Consider the following 24,815-nt stretch of genomic DNA (forward strand, 5'->3'; position numbering starts at 1 on the left):
CAGCGTGCACACTCTCCTGCTAAGATAACTGTTTGTTTCTTCCAAATGTGCGGTCCACTTCCCTCCTGTCTGTCAGCGTGACTCCGAGGCTTCAGGAGCAGCCCAGCCTGTCACTTTCTCTCTCTCTCTTTCTCTCTCTCTCTCTGTCTCTTTGTCTCTGTCTCTCTCTCTCTCTTGCTCTGTCTGTCTCTCTCTCTGTCTCTCTCTGTCTCTATGTCTCTCTCTTCTCTCTCTCTCTCTCTTCTGTCTCTCTCTCTCTTTGTCTCTCTCTCTCTCTGTCTCTCTCTCTCTCTCTCTGTCTCTCTCTGTCTCTCTCTCTCTCTCTCTCTCTGTCTCTCTCTCTCTCTGTCTCTCTCTCTCTCTGTCTCTCTCTCTCTCTGTCTCTCTCTCTGTCTCTCTCTCTCTCTCTCTCTCTCTGTCTCTCTCTCTCTCTGTCTCTATCTCTCTCTCTCTCTTGCTCTCTCTCTGTCTGTCTCTGTCTCTCTCTCTCTCTCTCTCTCTGTCTCTCTCTCTCTCTCTCTCTCTCTCTCTCTCTCTCTCTCTCTCTGTCTCTCTCTCTCTCTCTCTCTCTCTCTCTCTCTCTCTCTCTCTCTCTCTCTCTCTCTCTCTCCTCTCTCTCTCTCTCTTTTGCAGCGTTCACATTAATGGAACCCCGGCTGCGCTCGCTGTGCTGCTCAATTACCGCCTTTAGTCCCCCACCCAGTGTCACTGACCTCTGCGCTCTAATGGGGACGGACCAGAGACCGGCCATAGAAATCACTGTCTCCACTGGTTTTTCTATTTCAGTTTTGCCTTGTAGCTCAGGATTTAGAAGGCAGAGCGTGTGCATTCTAACCGCTCATGTAAGTAAATAGCTGAGTGGTATCCCTGGGCCTGCAGCACAGAGCTCTTATGAAGGTAATGTGGGATGACAGTCGTTTTAACGCTGCTACCTGCTATTTGTTCCCTAAAAGTAATGTCTTCTAAGGCGCGGCTGGCAGTTCGTCGGTTTGAAACGGAGACAAAGAGGTCTAGAGCTGCTGAGTAAAGAAAGGAGCCTGTGATTTGAGAAAACAATGGTACATACAACAATGGAAAAAAATAAATATCCATATTTACTAGATTTGACAGGGGAAGTCAATAATTTAAGATAAAAAAAAATAGAAGAAAATAAAGTCTTTGAGAGTCAAAATTTATCAGAAATTCATATGTTGTACTTAGGGATGGGCATGATTAATCGATTAATTGATAATTGATCATTAAGAATTTCATCGATTACGTTCATTTTAATCGACAAACCAAATGTAGGTTGCTGTGTGTAGTGTGACCAAACAGGTCGGTCTGTACATGTGTCTCTGCATCAGAAGGAGCGAGACACAAACAGTCGGTCAGTCTGCAACGTAACGAAGCGCAAATGCGTGTTTAACGATGATTTGTACAAGAAATTCCACACTTTCTGTTCTGGACAAGTGTGAGTCCATGCGCACAGTGTATAAAGCTGCACATATGTTTCTGTGTCCAGTGGGAAAAGGTTTTGCCAGGTGAGATTCGCACAATGTGGATGACGAGTCCCCACCTCCCTCCCCCCGTACGGTGTCCTGGTTTTGACAAAAGCAAATCTGGTCACACTAACCTGTATTCACCTGAGTCATGTCTTTTAATCCGACAGTTGAACCGCATCAGCGACACAAGAGCTGTTTTTTTATCTTCGCTTAGTTTATGCAAATTAGAGATGCAGTTTTAAGTCTTGTTTCTGTGAGAGTTGCTGCATTAAAGAAACTGAATTAAACACATTATAATTTCAAACAGATTGATGTGGCTCTAGAGTGGTTACGGTTTATATGTCGTAAAGTTGAATTTATTTATGCAGATTAGTAGTGCAGATAGTAATAATAATGATGATAATTTTAATATAAAAACGTTAATGATTAATCGATAATCGATCGTTAATTCTTCCGACGATCGATTAAGAAAATTTCATTGAATACCCATCCCTAGTTGTACTGGATAAAGTGGACTGAAAAATAATGCAATAGTTAGACCATCTTAAGGTGTGAAGTAATTTTTATATCAGTAATAAAATACATAGTGTTTAGGTATGAGACAAAAGGATGAGACAAGATCCCATGCCATAGGAGGAAAAAAAAAACTCGCAAGATCATCACATACGCACACACATATTGTTTTCATTTAGATTGGGCAATAAAAGGGGGTTAAATGCTGGTTCGTTGTAGTTCATAATAGGACTGCTTAGGGCTGGGCGATATGGATCAAAAACTATATCTCGATATATTTAGCTATATCTTGATATACGATATATATCTCGATATATGTTCAAGAAAAAATAACCCCCTAAAACTGAAAACTGCAAAAACAAATCTGCCAAATTCCACAAGGTTTTTTTTTTTTTTTACTGAAGTGTAAGAGGTCGGCAGTTCATATAGGAACATTTAAGATTACAAAAAAACCTAATTACATAAATAATAATTTAACTATAAAATAAAAGAAATAAAACATATTTCCTTCTTTTCATTCATAAATAAAACAACTCAACACAAGCTCATCTTTGCATTAACTCTGTTATCCAGACCAGAACCAGAACCATGAGCTCCTTTAGCAGAAAAAGCTCAGGATGTTCCTTATTTCAACAGATCCATGTTCCTCACCAGTGTAAGGAGCTCTGAGGTTTCCCACAATCCACTGCAGATCAAACCCAACATTTCTAAACACTATTGTACAAGTGACACTGCAACAGATTATTCATTAAAATCTTCTGTATAAATAAACTTTATATTACTAAACTTTACAATATATAAAGCATAACGACTCTAGAGCCACATCAGCCCGTTTGACATTATAATGTGTTTAATGCAGTTTTGCGCATGTGTGTTTACGTTTTACAGAAACAAAACTTAAGCTCATGACTCATTTGCATAAACAGCACTTCTCCTGCAGCTCAGCTCGTTTATCTTCTTTCGGGCTAAAGGACGCGACTCAGTGGAATATGAGGATGTGCTGCTGATGGTTTTGTCTGTAAATGGTGGAAAAGGTTCGTGGTGCTTGAAGCTTTTCACTGGGACCAAATTTTGGCGTTCACAGAGGTAGTGAGGAGTAGGGCTGGGCGATATGGATCAAAAAATATATCTCGATATATTTTGCTATATCTCGATATACGATATATATCTCGATATATGTTCAAGAAAAAATAACCCCCTAAAACTGAAAACTGCTAAAACAAATCTGCCAATTCCACAAGGTCTTTTTTTTTTACTGAAGTGTAAGAGGTCGGCAGTTCATATAGAAACATTTAAGATTACAAAAACCCTAATTACATAAATAATAATTTAACTGTAAAATAAAAGAAATAATACATATTTCCTTCTTTTCATTCATAAATAAAACAACTCAACACAAGCTCATCTTTGCATTAACTCTGTTAACCAGACCATAACCATGAGCTCATTTACCAGAAGAAGCTTAGGATGTTCCTTATTTCAATAGATCCATGTTCCTATCCAGCAGTGAGGAGCTCTGAGGTTTCCCACAATTCACTGCAGATCAAACCCAACGTTTCCAAACACTATTGTACAAGTTACACTGAAGCAGATTATTAATAAAAATATTCTGCATAAATAAACTTTACATGACTAAACTTTACAATATATAAAGCATAATGACTCTAGAGCCACATCAGCCCGTTTGCGATAATAATGTGTTTAATGCAGTTTTGTGCACGTGTGTTTATATTTTACAGAAACTAAACTTAAGCGCATGGCTCATTTGCATAAACAGCGCACTTCTTACGCAGCTCAGCTCGTTTAGCTTCTTTCGGGCTAAAGGACGCGACTCGGTGGAATATGAGGATGTGCTGCTGATGGTTTTGTCTGTAAATGGTGGAAAAGGTTCGTGGTGCTTGAAGCTTTTCACTGGCACCAACTTTCGGCGTTTACAGCGATAGTGACAAGTGAAGGAGACACGAGCGAACAAAATCAGGGAGGCGGGGGCGCGCGGGCGACGAGAGAGAAGGTAAACAAGCGAAGCGGGGAAATCAGAATTGAATATAAGCATTATATCGATATATACGATATGTCAGAATTCATATCGAGTTTAAAAACTATCTCGATATATTTAAAATATCGATATATCGCCCACCCCTAGTGAGGAGTGAAGGAGACACGAGCGAACAAACGCAGGGAGGAGGAGGCGACGAGAGTGAAAGTAAACAAGCAAAGTGGCAAAATCAAAATTGAATATAAGCATAATATCGATATATACGATATGTCAGTTTTTAAACTCTATATGAATTCTATCTCGATATATTTAAAATATCGAGATGCCACCCATCCCTAGGACTGCTGCACTAAAATTATAAAATAAATCAAATATTACAAGTCCAAAATTGTGAGTTGAACCAAGCAACTTGTTTCTTGCGGATGGTGTTACATCTTATGCCTGTCTCATTTTGAAGCATGATATATTGGTACAGAGGAATAATTCGATAAACAATAATATTGAAAATACCTTATGCCAGTGACACAAGGCAAGATAATCCCGGCAAACCAATTTTAAAATAGGCAATATCATTAAAAAGCCTGAGCTGCTACCAGCAGATTTCAGAATGAACTGGTAATTAGCCGTAGCAGTTATTTATTTTACTCGCCACAGTGCATTATTACAACAAATGACAAAAATCTTCCCACTATTACAAAGTAAAAGTACCCACGATAATTATTGAACCCCTAATTGCTCCAGCTTCCATATATTGAACAGTGAGTTGATAATATAATATTTATTGTGACAAGACCATTACATCTACCAATTGATTGTCTTTAATGAGTAATTAGATTGGACTGTCTTCGTCCAGTACATTTCATCTCATTTATAGAGATATTTTGCATAATTCTTGGTTGTGAAGTCTAAAATCCTATGAGCAAAACACTACTGGCTGTGTGTTTTGCTGTGGAATCCTGCAAATGAATTGTTTTTGTGCTTATTTCCTCAGGCTGTGGAAAATTTGTTTAAAAATCAGTTCATATTGTCCCGGCTCAGTGTGTACTATCCCTCCACATCCACACATCCCTCCCACACATAATGACTCCTGTAATCACTGAATTATTCCTGCTCAAAGAGATGACCAATTTGTTGTCACTTAGCGCATTTGGCCACCAGCAAACGTTGTGCAATTGATCGATTAAAAATGCATATTATTTACCCACGGTGTTTTTGTATGTTTTATTTATAACAATAACGAGGTTGGTGACGATGATTTTCCAAAGTGGTCTGACAGATGGGAGCTTGGACGCAGCCCATATTGTACATGTCCGGATGAATATGTATAGTGGTGGTAGTAGGGGTAAGGGCCCTGGGGACAGTGTAGTGTCTGGCTGAGAATTGGGGCTGTAGCAGGGAGAGGAGAAGCAGGCCAGGCCACTCTTTGTGCGGTTCACATTAATCACATTAGAGCTACAGGCTGACGTCAGCGACTGTAACGGACACAGCGGTCTGCCAGTGGTACTCCGCATCTTTCTCTCCCACGTAGGCTTGCATTTGAGCTGGGGCTGTGGAGTTAATTGAATTGCAATCGAGGTTCAGTCATTTCTAATTGTCAATGAGCAGTGTGGGTCTTTTTGTCAACTGAGAGATCTACTGTCAGTAAAAATAATTGTGGTTTGGAGAAGACAGGAGACTTCTTTTCCTTTTTTTTTACGGAATAAATTTTGTTTTAATAAGGCAAAATTAATGAAAGGAATAATGAAAAATAATAAATATAAAATAAAAAAGATTGAAAGAATTGGAAAGTGGTTGATCAATATGAGAAAAAAAATAACATCATAATTTTTGTTGGTCTTATAATTCAGCCCCAATTTGAGCGATTTCATGAAGCCACTTAAAATTGTTATAATTAAAAAAGGACTTGCATTTTGGACTTTTTCCTATCAAATCAAAATTTTGCCCAGAATATTTTTGACATTGATGCATTACATGTCAAATGCACCAGAGCACGGGAAGTAACGTGACCTCAAACCCCCCAGACGTTCCTCATGAATGTGATTTATTGAAGATATTTTCAAACAGAAGGGGCTTTAGAAATATTTTTTTTTCACTAAAGCTTTCGATGGGGGTTGTGCAAATGGGAGTACCGCTCACCCTTTCCGCTTGGAGCACCCAAATAGCTAGCAGTGGCCCTGATGTGTCTTATTATTTTATCATACGACTACACACAGTATCACTCCGGTTTCAGGTGCGTAGACTTGAGAGCGTCCTCCCTTCAGGCCTGCAATCGAATTTGAAGCCCCTCTGCTGTTGTTGCCGGTTGCTCGTGCCTTCAAGCACTCTTTATCTGACATTATTCTGGGCAGAGGAGGCCAGCTGTGGTGGGCTGTGCAGGAGACAGAATATTCACTTAGGCTGTGCTCTTTGAAGCCTCTCTCATGGTTCTTGAAAGTGAGATGGCTTCATTCATTGTGACTTGTGCAAAGTGATCTTTAACCCGGGCTCAAACCACATTGGACTCTCCACGGACAGCCGCTGACTGCAAATCTTTCTTTCAAATGAAATGAGTCACTTTGTAATACGCACAAACAATGTCTCGCCTTCGGGGGACTCCATCAATATGAAACAGTTGGTAATATCTGTTTCTAAATGCCACCTGAATTTATGATCCTAGCTGTGAATACATTTATATGATGCTCACTAACATACAGTGTTGAGAAGGTTACTTTTAAAATGTATTCCCCTTCAGATTACAGATTACATACTCCAGAATGTAGTTTGTAACGTAATCCATTAAATTACTTAAAGTGAGTAACGTAATCTGAATACTTTGGATTACTTGATTATTGACTTGAAAGACTAGGATATCGTAACGAAAGATGTTTAGTCTGCTAAAAGAAAATTAAAAGCCCAGACTTCACTGAACCGTATTAAAGATATTATTGATAGAAGACGAGGAGACACGTCCACCCAGCATGGTTTAGTCCTGGTTTAGTCCTGGTTTAGTCCTGGTTTAGACCTGGTTTAGTCCTGGTTTAGTCCTGGTTTAGTCCTGGTTTAGTCCTGGTTTTTGTCCTGGTTTTCGACCTGGTTTAGACCTGGTTTAGATCTAGTTTAGACCTTGTTTAGTTTCCGACCATGAGTGGAATTACCGAAAAAAAAAAGAAAAGAAAAAAAAAGGGGGGATATAGCCCAAAATGTTAAAACAGGAAAATACCACCGTGTAATCCATTTACTTCAACAAAGTAACTGTAATCCAATTACAACTCATGGAAACAGTAACTGTAACTGAATACAGTTACTCATAATTTGTACTCTGATTACATAACTCTGGTACATGTAATCTGTTACTCCCCAACACTGCTAACATAGTATTTTTGCACTTTATAGAATAGAATTTGAGGCCTGTGGTGACATGTATTATTCACCATCGGTTATTCACAATTACTGACACTGGAACCATAGTGAAATCTTTTGATTCACTTTCATTCACCCTTTAAAGGTACATTATGTAACTTTTTGATTGGGGGTCCATCACCTGATATTTTCTATGGATATGCCATTTGCTCTGCCTGAAATGTTTCACACTATGGAACACACTATGAACTAGGGCTACATTTACACTGAAACGAATCACCATATCACTGTATCACTGTATTGGAAACGATTTGTGTCCAGACACGTCGTTTCTGTGTCCGCAAGCCTTCCCTACCCACACAGCTTTGAGCATATTTGTTTATGTTTTACTGAAATGAAACTTAAAACTGCATGGCTAATTTGCATAAACTGAGCGCTCAAAAAACAGCTCGCTATTGTGCACTGATGCGGTTCAGCTTCTGTCGGACTAAAGGACACGACTAAGTGGAATATGAGTGTTCTTTCTGTGACAGAGGGGTGTTCTGCTAATGGTGAGTCTGTTCTTTGCTTCTGTCATGCTGGAGATGGTTCATATTAAACTTTTCAGAGATTATACATCTGCAGGTCATACGCATAGACCGTATATATGAATGGACATATATTCTAGCCTCATAGTGTTTTGGTGGTGAATTACTTCGCGGTGCATAGACCTACATCAGTGTATCAGCATTTTCAGGCGTCCACACAGCGCCCGATCAGATCCGTACTCAGCACCAGATTGTTCCATCTCTGGAGCAGTTTTCCAAATGACTCAAATACATACCAGTGTGGATGGGGCGTATATGGCTCTATCTTACATTTATTAAATTACAGGTGGTTTTATTGCTCAAAAATACCTAGAGAAACAGGGACTCTGACTGTGAGTGGGGTTCCTTCTCCACAGATCTGACTTGTAACTTGGTCTGGTTTGGTCTCCATGGAGGTAGAATGGCGGTATAGATTCGATTGAAATGACTTGGTTTTGTTTCTAAAAATTTCATGATTATTTTTTTTTTGTAGTGTCCTTGGTAGGGCTGGGTATCATTAAGAAGTTGCCGATATGATACATACCTCGATACACAGGCCATGATACGATACATATCTCGATACAGTGCACTTTCGATTTGATATGATATATTTCAAATCGATTCGATACGGTTCGATAAAAAATAAAGTCTAAATCGTGGCTGTGATACTAAAAGTCTTTGTTAAACCACTTCTTGTGCAAAGTTCATATGAAACACAAACATTTTAATCATCGAAACAGTGAAAATGTCAAATGTGTTGAATAAATGAGTTTCCTTTCACTCCACAAGCAACAAAACTGTAGCTCTGTAACAAAATAATTTTGTCAAACACATGTAAAAATACTCTTGCTGATATATTGATAGAGCAGCCCACGATATTGATACTGTATCATCACATTAACCGGTATGATATATCGATATTCCGATATTTTTGCACACCCCTAGACCTTGGGCAAGAAACTTAACCCTCCTCGCCTTTGAGCACATTTGCACAAATGTGTGAATGAGCGTCCACCGTGACAGACTGGTGAAAACTATAGTGAAAGAAATCAGCCATGAAAACCATGACGACTAATAGTTTATATAATGTTTCTGGTCATGTTGTATCTTCACATTGGTAAAGCGATCCCTGCGGTATGTATTTCGTCCTTTTCCCTCTAAATGTCCTGCTTTTACACGACACCACATTGTATAACCCATAAAATCAATGCCGCGGATGATTTTGAAGACTGTTTGGCCAGCTGCAGGAGACATCTCATTATATTTGCACTCTCAGTGGTATTGTACTGTGCAGTGACACGGGTTTGAAGCACAGAAGCGGAGAGCAGGTGTGCAGCCAAAAGAGCAGCGTGGGGGAACAAACAAACATGCCTTATCCTGCCTCCCAGTGCAGGAGCCCCGGTGGAGCTCCATGGTGCCATTACTCTGAGCTGTGGTCCAAAGCCAAGCTCTGGTTTTACAGTGAGCCAGCGGGAGAGGGGACACACGCAGAGATAAACGCCACACTACCAGGGCCTCCACCACCACTGTTTTGGTTAATTGCTAGTCCACTAACAAGTGCTGGAGTTTGATTAAGCTCAGTGGGACAGTGGTTAGGAGCTGTCAGTTACTGCGTACCCAGTACCACTTCAGAAGTACTGGAACATGATCTAGCCTGTTCGGTCCCATAGAGATACTTTTGGAGATGTGTTTATCTCAGTGAAAAGCATGGACTGTTCTGATATACATAATGATGATCTGATATTTATAGTGTTGGGAAGGTGACTTTTAAAATGTATTCCCCTACAGATTACAGATTACATACCCCAAAATGTAGTTTGTAACGTAATCCATTAAATTACTTAAAGTAAGTAACGTAATCTGAATAGTTTGGATTACTTGATATTGTCATGTTTTTTTAAAACTACATGAATGTAGCAACCACATTCTCAAAGTTCATGTTTGTTCAGTCTTTATTTAACCATATTAAAAATATTATTGATAGAGAAATGATTTTTATATGAGATCACTGCTGACTTCAGTTATGTCCACCTACTGTTAGTGTCATATTGTATTAGTTTAGTTCTGGTTTTAGACCTGGTTTAGTCCTGGTTTTAGACCTGCTTTAGTCCTTGTTTAGTGCTGGTTTTAGTTCTGGTTTAGTCCTGGGTTTAGTCTTGGATTTAGTCCGGGTTTAATCCTGGTTTAGTGCTGGTTTAGTCCTGGTTTTAGTCCTGGTTTAGACCTGGTTTAGTCCTGCTTTAGTCCTGGTTTTAGTCCTGGTTTAGCCCAAAATATGAAAACAGGAAAATACCGCCGTGTAATCCATTTATTTTAACAAAATAACTGTAATCCAATTACCACTCACTGAAACAGTAACTGTAACTGAATACAGTTACCCAGAATTTGTACTCTGATTACGTAATGCCGGTACATGTAATCTGTTACTCCCCAACACTGGGTATTTATAGATTGAATGTATATTGTATATGGTTGGGGGTAGTGGTTAGGGTCCTCAGTTATTGGTCTTCTCCTTGACTTGACTTGAGTCTCGGGTGGACAGGGCTGAGTAGCATTGGGTATGAACTGCTAACACATCGGACCACCTTACCTTTAATTATTGTGAAAATGCTATATTCAGCGAACACAATGTATTAACGTTTTATTAGTTTCATTCTTGACGCTCCCTTTGCTCCCTTGTCAAATCTTTCCCCCTTCAGAGCGCTATCACAAGACAATCATCAGGCATCTCACTACTGAAACTTACTACGAGGTCAGGTTTGTCAAGTTGAGGTGTCCAGTGTTGTATCATGTTTTTGTATATCTATGGAAAATTGTCATCTCGGAGCATGGATGGTGTAGGTCTGTGGGCTGAGCATTGGGCAGAATATTTCAGCTAACCCTAAGTTTAGACTTACACCTGCGCTATATAAGACTAACATATGATTATGATTATTATTATTATTATTATTATTATGTTCTTGTGATTTTTGCAACTCAAAGCGTGTAACTCTTAAAGGGAATGAATGTGCTGATTGAATGGCTAGATGGTCACACACTTGTACGACTGTATAGCCACTTAGATCACAAGCCAAGCTATATATTTCTAAACCGTATACACTTTTACACATTTCTCGAGCTATTTTATTTAATATTTCCTGAGAGGTACGTTTTAGTTTCAGATTTGTATCACTTACATAATTAATCCATGGATTTTGTGAAGACCAGCCTGTGATGCCTCCTGTTTTTGATCCTTGTCAGACAGTAATTAAGCAGCATGAAAGCTTTGTCCACATCAATGCCAATCCAGATATGGAGGTTCTTAATAAGAGGAGATAATTAGTTCTACCATTAGCATTGAAACTCATATCTCTCTTCTTGTTCTTCCTTCCTCAGATCTGGTATTCTCCTGGATTTTTAACGAATACCCCACCTTTGTGAAGCAGGACACACGGCGCTTCATCTCTCAGGAAACGGGGAACCTGTACATCGCCATGGTGGAGCCCTCTGATGTGGGCAATTACACCTGTGTGGTCACCAACACTGTCACCAAGAGCAGAGTGCAGGGCCCGCCCACTCCGCTGGTCCTGCGCAGTGACGGTCAGTTAATCATCCACTAACGAACTACAGACACACAACACACACAATTCAATGTTCATAGATCTTTAAATTAGAAGGCCTTTTGTTCTACTGCAAGCACTAACAGTCTGTAAGTAACCAGCAGGTGTGGGTAGAGTAACCAAATGTTGTGCTCAAAGAAGAGTAGCGTTACTTCACAATATTCCTCAAGTTGAAGTACAAAGTAGAGGTTCAAGAAATTATTCAAGTATGTGAATAAAACATACTTGGGGAAAATGCTACTCTAGTATTAGTAACTGCAAGAGCAATTGTCCAAATAAAACATCTGATTCATAATTTAAGTTGATGCTGGAATTATAAAACAAATACTGCGCAAAGGATAGACTACAAATGTTCAAATCATGTTCTATTGCCAAATAAAACATTTGTCACTTGTAAACTTGCTCACAGTGGGAAGAATAAAAATGTTTACTCAAGTACTCTTACACTGTAACATCTTTTACAAGTTTATTTTAAAGGTTGTATAGAGGATTTTCCAAGGAACGAGAAATCCAGCGACTGTTTGTCCTTTTTCAAACCACACCCCCTCCCCTACAGCTCCTACGTAGAAACGTCTCCTCCCGCCTCCTCTTTACGCCAGAAACAGGTTTGTTTACAGCCGGTGCGCTGCACATGACTTGTAAACAACTAACTACAGTGTTGATTAGGCAAGACGGAGAAGTGAGGAGCGGGGGGAGCGGGTGCGCGGACATTTCGTGCGCGGACGAGAAGTGAGGAGCAGGGAGAAGAGCGGAGCAGGGAGAGAGGAGAGGAGAGAGGAGAGGGGAGCGGTGCGCGGAGATTCCGTGCCCGGAGAAGTGAGGAGCAGGGGGAAGAGCGGAACGGGCAGCGGGGACAGGAGAAGGAAAGGGAGCAGAGAAGGTTGCGTGGAGATTCCGTGCGAATGAACTAGCTACAACACGCAGCAGCAAGCGGACTCTTTCTTTGCCTTGAAAATTACGTTTTCAGACTTGGGATATCGCTTTCGTGTCCTGAAAAACGTTTGACTAGATGGAAATAAAGTACGTTTTCATAATAAGCAGAAGTTTCCTGTCCAGGAGTAATTTGTCGACCAGTGCGTCAGTCTTTAGACCCTTCGTCTGCTTCAGTCGCGCCATCGCTGGAATGAATCTTCAAGAATCACCTTAGTTTGGCTTCGCTGCTTTTCCCCTTGTCTTCTTCTTTCAGCGACCTCAAAAACGGACTTTCTTTTGCGGCGAACTGCTCCTGGATTCTTGTCGCCACTGCAACAAACTTTGTGCAAACTGCGAGGAAGATATAGGTCAAAAAAAGCCGCTAAGAACTGTTGCGGTGGTGGAGTAAACAGCGTCTGTGCGGCTTGCGTCTGTGGACTGCATGACAGACGTACGTAAACCATGTACCGGCGGCGCGCAGGCAAGTCAGTTACACTAGAAACGCAGGGAGATTGATTGACAGCCTGTCAGCTCACAGATAACGAGGCAGTGTCGTTATCTATTGGCAAATGTTTAGCCCCACCACGTCCAGAGTTGATGAATTTTTATTCTCTTTTTTTTGGTCATCATAATTACAAGGCTACTGCATCTCTATAATCTATCATTGACAACTTGAAACAAAAAATAAATAATAATAAATCCTCCATACAACCTTTAAGTACTACTCACCTCTGGAGTTGTATAACTGTAGTTTTGAGTAATTTTCTGACTACTACTTTTACTTGCACTTGAGTAACTGTTCTGTTTTTTGAGCAAACTTGTTGGTTAATGTTCCCACTGTGAGTCTAAAAGTGTTTAAAAAGTTTTGCAGTGCATTCATTGGATGTGTCAGAATTATGCTCTCAGGTATAAATTATAGATCAGAATGCTCACATGCTTGAGTAATTATGGGCCACTACCTTATTTCAAAATCATATACTTTTGAGTACATTATTATACTCACATTTATATACTGGACTTTGCATCAGCTTTTCCTCAGGTTGAATGGACCCAGTAATTGCAATCTGCATAATTTTAGGCCCCCGATATTTATCAGAATCCTGAGTACGTGTTGTGAATATCTGTCTAGTTTCTACTGCAGTCAGTATCTCACTCTATCCCTACGCCATTACTATTTCACAACACCATGACAACACAACTTATTACAAGACTAGATTTTTTATTAAAATGAATTCACCTATAAATTATGCATTCTCCACATCATTGTAATCCTATCTTGAAATCTGAGAAGTAGGACAAGTAGATTTAAGGAGCTGGAGGGAAATCTAAAGGTTAATTATGTCCGCTTTTGCTAATTCCGCGGTGTCCTTTTGCATACGGCGGGGCTGCTCTTGGCCTGGCCTTATCAGAGCTGTACACACAAAGGTCAGTGTCAGCAGCTCGTCTAATGCAGCTCTGAGTGTGAGCCTGCTTCACATTATGTCACTGTAATGTAATACAGCAAATACAAGATGGAGCGCCATTTATTTATGCGTTTATTTGTCCTCTGATGTTTTGTGGTTAAGATGTGGCCGTATTACAGGATTAAGAGCTTTATCATTTATCTACCATTAATTTAAATCAGAATTATAATACTGACACAGTTTAATATAAGATGTAGAGGAAATGTTGATCTGACTGCAGTACAAAATCTTTGGCCCATCTTGTGGTGCCACTAAGGTTGTGTTCACACTTACGTTACATCAACTGGGACCAAACTTGGACTAAAGCCACAATTTAAACTGGACTGGAACAGTACCAAACCAATTCTCTATCAGGACAAAACTGGTCTCAAACAAGGACCAAACCAAGTGTGAACGCACACTAAGTAACAGCACTGCTACTTAATCTTATCCTAACTGCTGGAACACTTTTTCACATCTTGATGGAATCTAAAATATCAAGTGAGATTACTGTAAGAACATAAATATAAATATATCAAGACCACGCAACTTTTCTACACTACCAACCCACATTATAGAGATAAGTCAGATTGAGATTTTGTTTCATTTATTTGGCTACATTATTTATATCCTTAAACGTGAAGAGACTTGAAAAAGAATATTAAGAATGATTCTGTTATAGTAGGGTTAGAAATTAGTATCAGGCCAGGGATTAATTAGTTATAGTGATAGAGTTGTCACAATACTAATATATAAAACTCTTATTTTGATACTAAGGAATAGACTTGATATGAAAATTTCAAACTCCTATTTCAATAATAATGAATAGTATAGTGTATATATGATACCACTATTAGAATAAAAAAACACCCTTTATTTTCTCTTGTTATGCTTGTTCTGATACAGCCCAAGATCATTCTAAAGCTAAAACGAAAATGAGTCAATATCGTAAATATAATGACAGACGTACCATTTTGTACACATACATGTGACAAATTGAACAATGTAAAAATGTTATCTCTGCTCCTATCACACTCATGTTGTATAGTTTTTTTCCTCATTGCCTCTGCTCAGTTACACAGTGTCATGTGATTCAGCAGGTGTCCCCTCCATACGGCTCTGCTCTGGGACAATTACCCGTCCACTTCCCCCTGTCTCCTCCAGGCAGATCGTGCAGAGTTCACATCCAGCGCCAGACACTTGTGATAAGGATCAGAATTAGCTTTCACGCTGCTCTCTCATGGACCATCCCTATTGCACATGCCTCACCATGTCAGACACACCAAATTGGCCTGCGTGCTTCATATCCTCAGCTATTTGTGTGCAGCAGACGTGAGTTACAGCGGTGAAGGAAGGGGAAGGGGGGGCACTGTTCCAGGGGAGGATGAAAACAGCTTAAAGTGCATTCATTGTGCTGCCAGAGAGAGGACAAGAGTATAACACTGGCTTCTTTTAGGCAAACAGGGGCGCAAACAAAGGATGGATAAGAGATTTGTGCTGTTTTACTCAGTCTGCAAGACATTTGGCGAGAGTATAGAACCCGCAGTTTATCTAAAAATATAATAAGTAAAGAAAATGGCTGGAGTTCTCATTTTTTATTAGGATGCCAAAAAACTGTCACAATAAGGAATTTTTTAACTTGTACTCAAAATTGTGTGCTGTTAGTTTATCATTTACTTGGTTGGTATTCTCTAATTGTAACATTTGCAACAATTTTGTTCTTATTTGCCTTTATAGAAGCACTTTTAAAACCATATTTGAAACAATTCAGTACATCTCGGGTTTCTAAAGTGGCGATACTCTTAGGTTGGATTTTCAATAGTCATGGGACTATATTCAAATAAACTATTCAAATAAACATTAAGCTAGATTTTAAATTTGTTTTCCATTTGTTAAAGACATCAATTTAATTTTGCTGTGGGGGTCCCAAGTTATTTGCCTGGTTAGTAAAAATAGGAAGTGAGGAGCCTCGCTGTAAATGAATGTTTTGAATCATCCATCTCGTACAGTTTTAATATTCATGTGTTTTATGTGCTGCTGAAGTATTTCCACTGAGTACTGTATTTTGCATGCACTGCACAATAGTCCATGCAGCTTTAGTGCTATGGCTCTCGTCAAAGTGATGCTTAGCAGACAGAGACAGTTCCCAGAGGCTTTTCTGGTTCACAGCTGAGACGATGGATCACATCTCAATGTAAAAGCTCACACTATATGAATACCTGCAGTTGGAGTCTGTTTTTATTCAACATCAGTATGATGGTTGTCTGTTTCCTTCCAAGTAGTAATCTTTCAGTCAGTGTCAGAAATGTGGCTTTAAGCATGTGTATTAAAAACATGAAAAGCAGAACTAGTTCCTTCTAAAATTTTGCAATTATTCCTCACTTTCCTAACACATCTTCGCATTTTTATTATTCACCACAACAGATGATCTGCATACAGTTTTGCCATCACATTAAAGCTAACTAAGTATGTGAAATGCACACTTCCTGCTTTTTGGACAATAAATACTTTAATAATAAGACATAGCACACAACAGTTTTTTTTTTTTTTTTGTTTTTAAATTCTAACAGCTGTTTATATATATATATATATATATATATATATATATATATATATATATATATATATATATATATATCTGCACAAACAATTTGACTGAACTACACTGATAACTGGGTACAGCCACTTTATGAAAAAATAAAGTGTAAATATAATTCCTTCACTATGGGATCTTCATAACATTACCTTAATACAATCTTTGTACTCACACAGCTTTTGATTTTAACCATTTGAGCAGCTGTTTACACACTGTGAGTCATGCATATTTCTTGTTTACATCAAGCTAACCCAACAGCTTGAGCTCTCATTTGCTCTTGTTTTTCAGGAGTGATGGGAGAGTATGAGCCCAAGATCGAGGTGCAGTTTCCTGAGGTGGTGCATGTAGCCAAAGGATCCACGGTGAAGCTGGAATGTTTCGCCCTGGGAAAGTAAGTGCTCCGCGTCCATCCCAGCATGCTCACTGCAATATAAAAGAGCAAATTTGACTAGAGAAGCACGTCCATGTTTTATTAATGCCCCTCCCCATTTTGCCTGCCTAAAACATACCGCTTGTGTTTGGACACTGACTGTGCATCCAAGAAATTAGACTTGAGAGCTCACAGGGGTGGAGGGAAGTCCACTTTAAATGTTGTTTTTGTCAGAGCAGGCTGGTGTGAAACATACATGAATCTTACATGTGCACTGTAATATTTGTGTGGAATAAAATGGTTCAATTTATTCCCCTTATTGAGCTAAGTCAGAATTCGTGCTGTGTTGACTTCATGTTACTGTAGATCTTCTAGACCACAGGTGTCAAACATAAGGCGCGGGGGCTGGATCCGGCCCTCCAAGACTGAAAATCTGGCCCTCGGCTAATTTTCTACTAAAATATTTGAATTATATTTTCTATTAAAATATTGGTCATTTTCTTCTTAGCAGAGCAGCATCTCCAGCATCTCTGTACGTGGCCCCTCCCACCAGAGCAGCACAAATGAAGACTTGTGTCTTTCCAAACGCTCTTAAAGGACGATCGTTTTGACTGTTGACCGTGACACCCTCATCAGCAAAATGTCCAACATGAGAAAAGTGCAAGTGCAGGATTTTCCAATAAAAATGAACTTATTCCTATTTGCATACAAGTTAATGTTGAAACATTGTGTTGAAATTGCAGTTTTCTTAAAGTTTAAGATTTCTGTAATAGATTTGTGTTTCTCTGCACAAATATTTGAACTTATTGCTATTTTTGGGGTATATATGCCATTTTTTTTTTTTTTTTCCGGCCCCTTTGGGATCAAAGTAGGTTGGATACGGCCCCCGGACCAAAATGAGTTTGACACCCTTGTTCTAGACTATTGATACTGTGCAGCTGATTTCATGATGCTACTGAAGGCAATACTCTGTCAGAAGCTCTGTTAGACTTTAGTCTGAGCTTTATTTGGACACAATCACAAATCAAACTCCTAAAAAGGTAAATGAACGCTTGTATTGATCACAGGCTCCTGAAAATGTGTTGTTTAAATCCTTTTGTGAATTGTGTCACCAGGGTAACTGCTGAACGTTGCATTATTGAGATACCCCAGCATGATGTCACTGCAAAGTATCAATACCACATAGTAAACATATCTCTTGTTAGGACCAAGTGTGATATATGTCAAGTGCCCAGAAATAAACTCACTTTAACTTTTTAAATTATGTGATATTACAGGTGGGATAGCTGACTTTAAATGTGTCATATTGCGCAAAAGCTTTGAACCAAGTTAGAATCGTTTTCCCTTCTAATTTACTCACTCGAGGTTGCTCTTTACGGCAACTGCTTTCCATAGGAGGGCCTGACAGCATGGTCCAGCAGAGTGGCACTTTGTTATGATGACGTTTATGGCAACATACCATAAAGGGGCAAGCTGGACTCCGCAATTTTACAACCATGGAAATTGGCAGACTTGTTTTCTTAGATCAATATGAAGATTTAAAATGTAACATAACATAACATAATGAGCCACGATCTATGAGTGGCATAGATAACAAAGCCACAATATGTCTTCTTTAATCTTGTAAATTATTACATTTAGTCCCACCCCCGCCCAAACAGTCTACAGTATATTTAGATGTGTGCACATGCATGCCTTTCTATTTATTTTGTATTATTTTTTTTTATTATATCTTGCACCAGATCACCTAAGCACATTCCTTGTGAATTTTGTTAAGTGACAATAATACTTTTTCTGATTCTGATAATGTTACACTAACCAATGTTCATATTATGCCTACATTTTGCAAACCTCACAAATAAATGCGTGTCCTATGTCCAGCCCGGTGCCGTCCATCACCTGGAGGAGGACAGACGGCGTTCCATTCCCCAGAAAAGTGGACATGAGGAAGGCCAGTGGTGTCCTGGAGATCCCATACTTCCAGCAGGAGGATGCAGGCACGTACGAGTGTGTGGCCGAGAACTCCCGGGGCATGAACACAGTCAAAGGGAAGCTCTCCTTCTATGGTAGGTCAACGCTCTGCATGAATATTTGAGTGGCTCCGACTTCTTCTGTCAGGGCCACTCAGACTCAGAGGTAGCTGGGCAGGCACACAGAGACAGGAGTAGTCATGGGTTGTATTTATTCTTTTACTTGAGTCCTTCTTGGAAACATGTATTTTTAGCTGTATTTTGCACTACATTTTGCACTACATATTTTGTCTACATGATGGTCATTTCCTTATGTTTTGGTGTTGATAGTCAGCAAAAGAAATCAGAAGAGTGTCCACTGATCTGAAGGCTGGCATTTTGAATCCTGTTTCCACTGATGAATACTGTTGTTGTATCCTTGGGCGGGACATAATTCCTCTCGCTCCCAGTTTTGCGAACACTGGTGTATGAGTGAGTGTGTGCAGTTTCTTGATGTAAAGCGCTTTGAGTGTCTTGAAGGTGGGAAAGCGCTGTATAAAAATGTGGCAATTCCTTACTATTTTCACATAGGAATTTAAGAGAGCAGAATGTAAGATTTGGATTTAAATTTCATAAACTTGACCTATCTGTGTCACCAGATACAGGCAGACATGTTCAAATCCAATTTAGCTTTTGTGGATAACAATTGTAATGCTGATTTATTCATAAATACAAAAAAAAACATTGGATATCATTGCTGAAATCCAGTTAGTTTAAGCCTAAAAGGATTCTCTCTGATCTGAATCCTCACTACATAAAGCCCAGCATTTGCAGTTAGTGGTGTAATTAACAATTTGGGGGCCCTAGGTGAACTTGTTTGGGGCCCTCACTATAATGCACCATTTTAGTTTAGTTTTGTTTTTTTAATATATGTATTGTGTGTTTTTCCCCATTGTTCTTGAGACACACAAATCTCTATTTATTTGAGTTATGGTGGATTTGAAACTTGTCTTATTAGTTACATAGCCTACAAGATAAATAGAACTGAAAGTATTTTTTTTTTTTTGTTAGTACAATTACATTTTTGTTTACATCCATTACATATGTTTTTTCCCCTTATGATTACTGTTTAAAAGCAAGAGAAAATGACGACCATTAGTGGCACTGAGGGCAGCTGGTTGGGGGCCCCTCCAGATTTGGTGGCCCTAGGCAGCTGCCTACTTTTGCCTAATGGTAGTGTTGCCTCTGCTTGCAGCCATACATTAATCAGTGCTAGTGCAACCTCTGCAGCTCAGTGAGTTAATTTTGGAAGTTCTGAACTTCCACATGAGCTACATGTTCTCTATATGTAGGTGAAGACACTGGCAACACATGTTCAGTTGTGATTGTTTCTTTTTTTTCTCTATTAAAAGCACTGGATAAATACAGTTCCTTTAATGTAAAATTTTAATTGAGTGTATAGTGTCCAAGTTGAGTCATTACAATATACAACCAGTGTTGGGAAGGTGACTTTTCAAATGTATTCCCATACAGATTACAGATTACATACCCCAAAATGTAGTTTATAACGTAATCCATTAAATTACTTAAAGTGAGTAACGTAATCTGAATACTTTGGATTACTTGATTTGCTGTAGAGAAGCAAAGACTAGGATATTGTAACATAAGACTTTACTTAACTGTACTAAAAATATTATTGATAGAAGACAAGGAGACCCATCCACGCAGCATGATTTAGTCCTGTTAAATCCTGTTTTAGACCTGATTTAGACCTGATTTAGACCTGGTTTAGACCTGGTTTAGTCCTGGTTATAGTCCTGGTTTAGTCCTGGTTTAGTCCTGGTTTAGTCCTGGTTTAGTCCCTGGTTTAGACCTGGTTTAGTCCTGGTTTAGACCTAGTTTAGTGTCCGGCAATGAGTGGAATTACCAAAAAGAAAAAAGAAAAAAAGGGGGGGATATAGCCCGAAATGTGAAAACAGGAAAATACCACCGTGTAATCCATTTATTTCAACAAAGTAACTGTAATCCAATTACCACTCATTAAAACAGTAACTGTAACCAAATACAGTTACTCATAATTTGTACGTAACTCTGGTACATGTAATCTGTTACTCCACAACACTGTATAGAACCTAGTCAAAAGTCCAACATTTTAAATTTTCCTATGATTTAACTTTCTGTCCACTTGCTTCACTCTGCTGTGCATTCTCATACTTTAAACTAACTTTGAGCTTAAAACTATCATAAAAAAGTTTGAGATGACATTGTAGCTGTTGTTAGCTTGAGTAATGTTTCTTTCTAACATTACTCCTGGTGCATATGTACAGCTTTCGAGCTCACCACACCCTCTGGTTTAACTGCACATCACACTGAACAAAGCCTGTCAGTTATGGGAGTCCCGAGTCTTTCTGAAGAGGCTCATAATGGTTTCCAGATGGCATTGTGACAGATGCCCTAACGGACTGCAAATTAGCGTCAGTTAATGTACCACTCGTAGCGCACTTGTAAATAAGCCACATCAGGTGCCAGGGACTGAAGCAGAAGTGAGGTAGTTCAGCCAGTGTTTAATGCCTGCAATAAACAATAAAGAGTTTCTCACATCACATTGGTTTTACACTGTATTTGGCATTGACCATGAATAAAATATTAAGTTCATTTTTTACGAATAAGCCTTTTTGAATTATACAAAATACCAAATCATGAAATAAAAATGTGCTGAAATGTTCAAAGAGGTGTTTGATAACCACCATAGCAGCTCTAATGCTAAAACAACACAAGTTCACAAGACAAATTATACACAATTATATGCACATCAACAGCTCATTATGCCCAAAATAGCTTTTAATTATGCAGAGATGACATTTGAATAACAGCAATCACAAATCACTCATTCCCTATTCTTTTCTGAGCTGCATAAACAAACAGCATACTGGCATGTAGTAGTTATTGATGAGAAGTGACATTTTGTAAAACAAACACACCAAAAATTAGAAAATAAGTCTCCATTATATTTTCTTGTATGGATTTTTATTATGAAAAGATTTAGTTTGAAATGTCACATATTCAAATTAAAAAATAAAAATAAATTAAAAAAAGAAGAGATTGCATGCTTTCTTTACAAAGGTGGAATATTTGGAGCTATGGATACTTTTATTCAAATTAATCTACTATACAAACTATAAACATAAACTATTTTCACAAGGTATCTAAAAAATAGAATGATTAGATTGAGTGTTACAAATTCCAAGGTGTATAAAACATGTAGTAAACTGCATTCATAGTGTTCAGATTGGCATATAGATGAGACGGCCGTTTAGTCTCACATCCATTCACTACAGCTACACCATATGAAGATTGGCAGAAATCCATTACTAAACCTGGACTAGACCAAGACTAAACCAGCACAAGAATAGGATCAATCTTTATCAGAACCAGTGATCAAACCAGGATGAATGTGAACACCCCCTTAAACACAAGCAGTTTGGTTGGTGTGAGGAAGCCCAGAAGTCAAAGACGTCTATGGTATGTTATAGTTACGCTATGTACATAAAACTGTGGGGGAATAAATGACCACTATAACTGAATGTAAATCTTAAAGAACCGATATTACACAAACAAAGCTTTAAGCCATGTTATAATGCTGTCACCTCCTCAAAAACATACCAAGAGTTATTTTTTTGATTTGAGTTACATTTTATGAGTCTGTCTACATCTCCAAAGCTCAAAATGTTCTGTTCTACCTTTCGATGTCATGAAGCAATAGTTTTCAAGCTTTCATCTTTCGTTCAGCAGAGATTCCAGGGCTGAAATTATTCAAATGATTGTAGCGATAGTGTATAGAGTTTAAAAACACAGTGGCGCACTTCCTGTATTACCACATGACATCACAAGGTGGAACAGTATTGTCTGTTTGAGAGAAGAACTCAGCCTACATATGCAGGATTTGTATATTAAACATGAATGAAACAAAACACAACTCCAGGTATGTTTGCAGTAAAGAAGCAATGTTATAACAAAGATGAAAAAAAAAAAAAAGAGTAATATGGGCCCTTTAAAGATCCTCCTTTCAAGATTTGAGCAAAATTTGTTTTCCTATAGTACATATTTCTATTACATATCCACCTAAGTTTGAAATTTGCGGTGTACTGTATAATTATAAAGCATTTTACTGTCAGATAATCAGAAAGTGTGTGGTTTAGTTGCTAGTGTTTAACTTTCCCATGACTCCACTATTTTGTCTGAAAGTAGTAAAATGCATGTATGAACTCATCGTTATGAATAATGTGTGACCAATAAATTTGGATCACTGCCTTTAACTATAGCATTTTGAGAATGCATTCGAGAATGGCACATATTTAGAGCAAAGTGTGTCCTTGTGGAAATTACACTAAATGTTCCAAGTGATATTTTGAGCCAATTTGTGAGCGCTGTGCTACTCAATGTACTGAAACTGTAGGAAAATGACTGGCTTGGCCGAATTCAAGCTGATAATGGTGGACAGATGGCATGGCGATGTATGTTTTAGAAATGTTCCAAACTGAAATGTTCTTTTTGCTTGTGTAGATTTAGTATTCTCTTAAACTCTAGCTCTTAAAGCACCAATACCCTTCTGATCTATGCCCAAGTCACACTTCCATCTCCAATAACTCATTCGGGGCATTTAACAATTTGACATTATTTACCTGCTCCCGCCTCAGCGCTGAGCCCGACAGGCCCATTCTAGCCCTAACACGTGCTGGGATTCCATTGTCCCTTTATTTGTCCTTTTGAAGGGCTCCTCCTCTGCCATTTTGGTGTGTTTTATCACCCTTCGCCTGTCTACTGCCTGGTGATAAAAATCAGTAATCTTATTTTGAAATCCCCCTTTGAAATTAAGGCTTTGAGACATTTGTCAGCAGTAGAAGCCAATGGGTGGATCGATAAGGTTATCTGGTGTACATCAGGACTGCCTACAGTGGGATGAAAGCTGGCCTTTGTACCGGACAGGGGAGATGGAGATTGTACTCAAGCCTGCCACAATGGTCACCGCTGAAGGATTCACGGCGTTTCCATATGTCAGGAGGCCGAGGCACTGGAAAGGCTGACATTTAGGCTCAGACATTAAACTTTTGCCAACTTTCAGAGTCACACAACTAAGATTAAACTCTTACTCGGCTGTTATGAACATACATGTAATCATCAACTGCCTCTCCTTCAGTAATGTTATACTGAAATACTAATTATTCTTTGTATTTATTTAAGGTCCTATATTGCAAAATTTCCTGATCTATGTTATAATATTGTTTCCTCAGCAAAAACAGACCTGGAGTTGTGTTTTGTTTCATTCACACAAGTTTAACACATAAACCCTGCGTATTTGGCAGAGTTCTTATCTCAAACTGAAAACATGCTGTGCCACCTTGTGATTTCATGTAGTAATACAGGAAGTGCTCGCCTGTGTTTTTAATCTCCATACACCTTCACTAGAATCATTTGGATAATTTCAGCCCTGGAACTGCCAATCTCTTCTCATCTAAAGGTAAAAGGTAGCTGTTAACTTGAAAACTATTACAGAGCATTCGGAGCTTTGAAGATGTAGACAGACTAATACTCAAACATGTGTGAATGAAACACACAACACAACTCTGGGTATGTTTTTACGGAGATAACAGCATTACAGCAGAGCTCACAAGAATCCATTTTGTGTAATATAGGACCTTTAATGAACATCATCATGTGTAAATGTGTCAGATTTTTCTTTGATATTAGGATCAGCCTGTCCAGAGACAAAGTCACATTTAACATAAAACACAATGAATGATCACAAACATTGGGACCACAAACAAGAACTTCACATTAGAATCACAAACAAAAGCATCAAAAAGCTGCCACAGTTCTTTTCTAACGAGTTCTTTTTTTCCCCCAGCCTTACTTTATTTACACCTACATTTCTGTTCACTTTGTGTGCACTAAAAATAAAATATAATATAGCTACTATTATATATTCTTTTGAAGTGTAAAAATAACAATTACAAAGCAATATTGTTCAAAATCAATGGTAACATATGAGTCA

At 38.7% G+C, this 24,815-nt stretch overlaps 1 protein-coding gene across 1 annotated transcript in view; it reads left to right on the forward strand.

The window, feature by feature from the left end:
- cntn4 (contactin 4) overlaps nt 1-24,815 on the forward strand; it is a 195,109-nt gene that overhangs the window by 88,550 nt on the left and 81,744 nt on the right. Inside the window, exons 6-8 of the mRNA XM_055160836.1 lie at nt 11,271-11,474; nt 16,733-16,835; nt 18,696-18,880. Coding sequence (XP_055016811.1) covers nt 11,271-11,474; nt 16,733-16,835; nt 18,696-18,880 — 492 coding nt within the window. The remainder of the gene's footprint in view (nt 1-11,270; nt 11,475-16,732; nt 16,836-18,695; nt 18,881-24,815) is intronic.

This window comes from Boleophthalmus pectinirostris, unplaced genomic scaffold (genome assembly GCF_026225935.1).
Source record: "Boleophthalmus pectinirostris isolate CB_2022bp ecotype Guang Dong unplaced genomic scaffold, ASM2622593v1 HiC_scaffold_3, whole genome shotgun sequence".
Taxonomy (NCBI): Eukaryota; Metazoa; Chordata; class Actinopteri; order Gobiiformes; family Gobiidae; genus Boleophthalmus; species Boleophthalmus pectinirostris.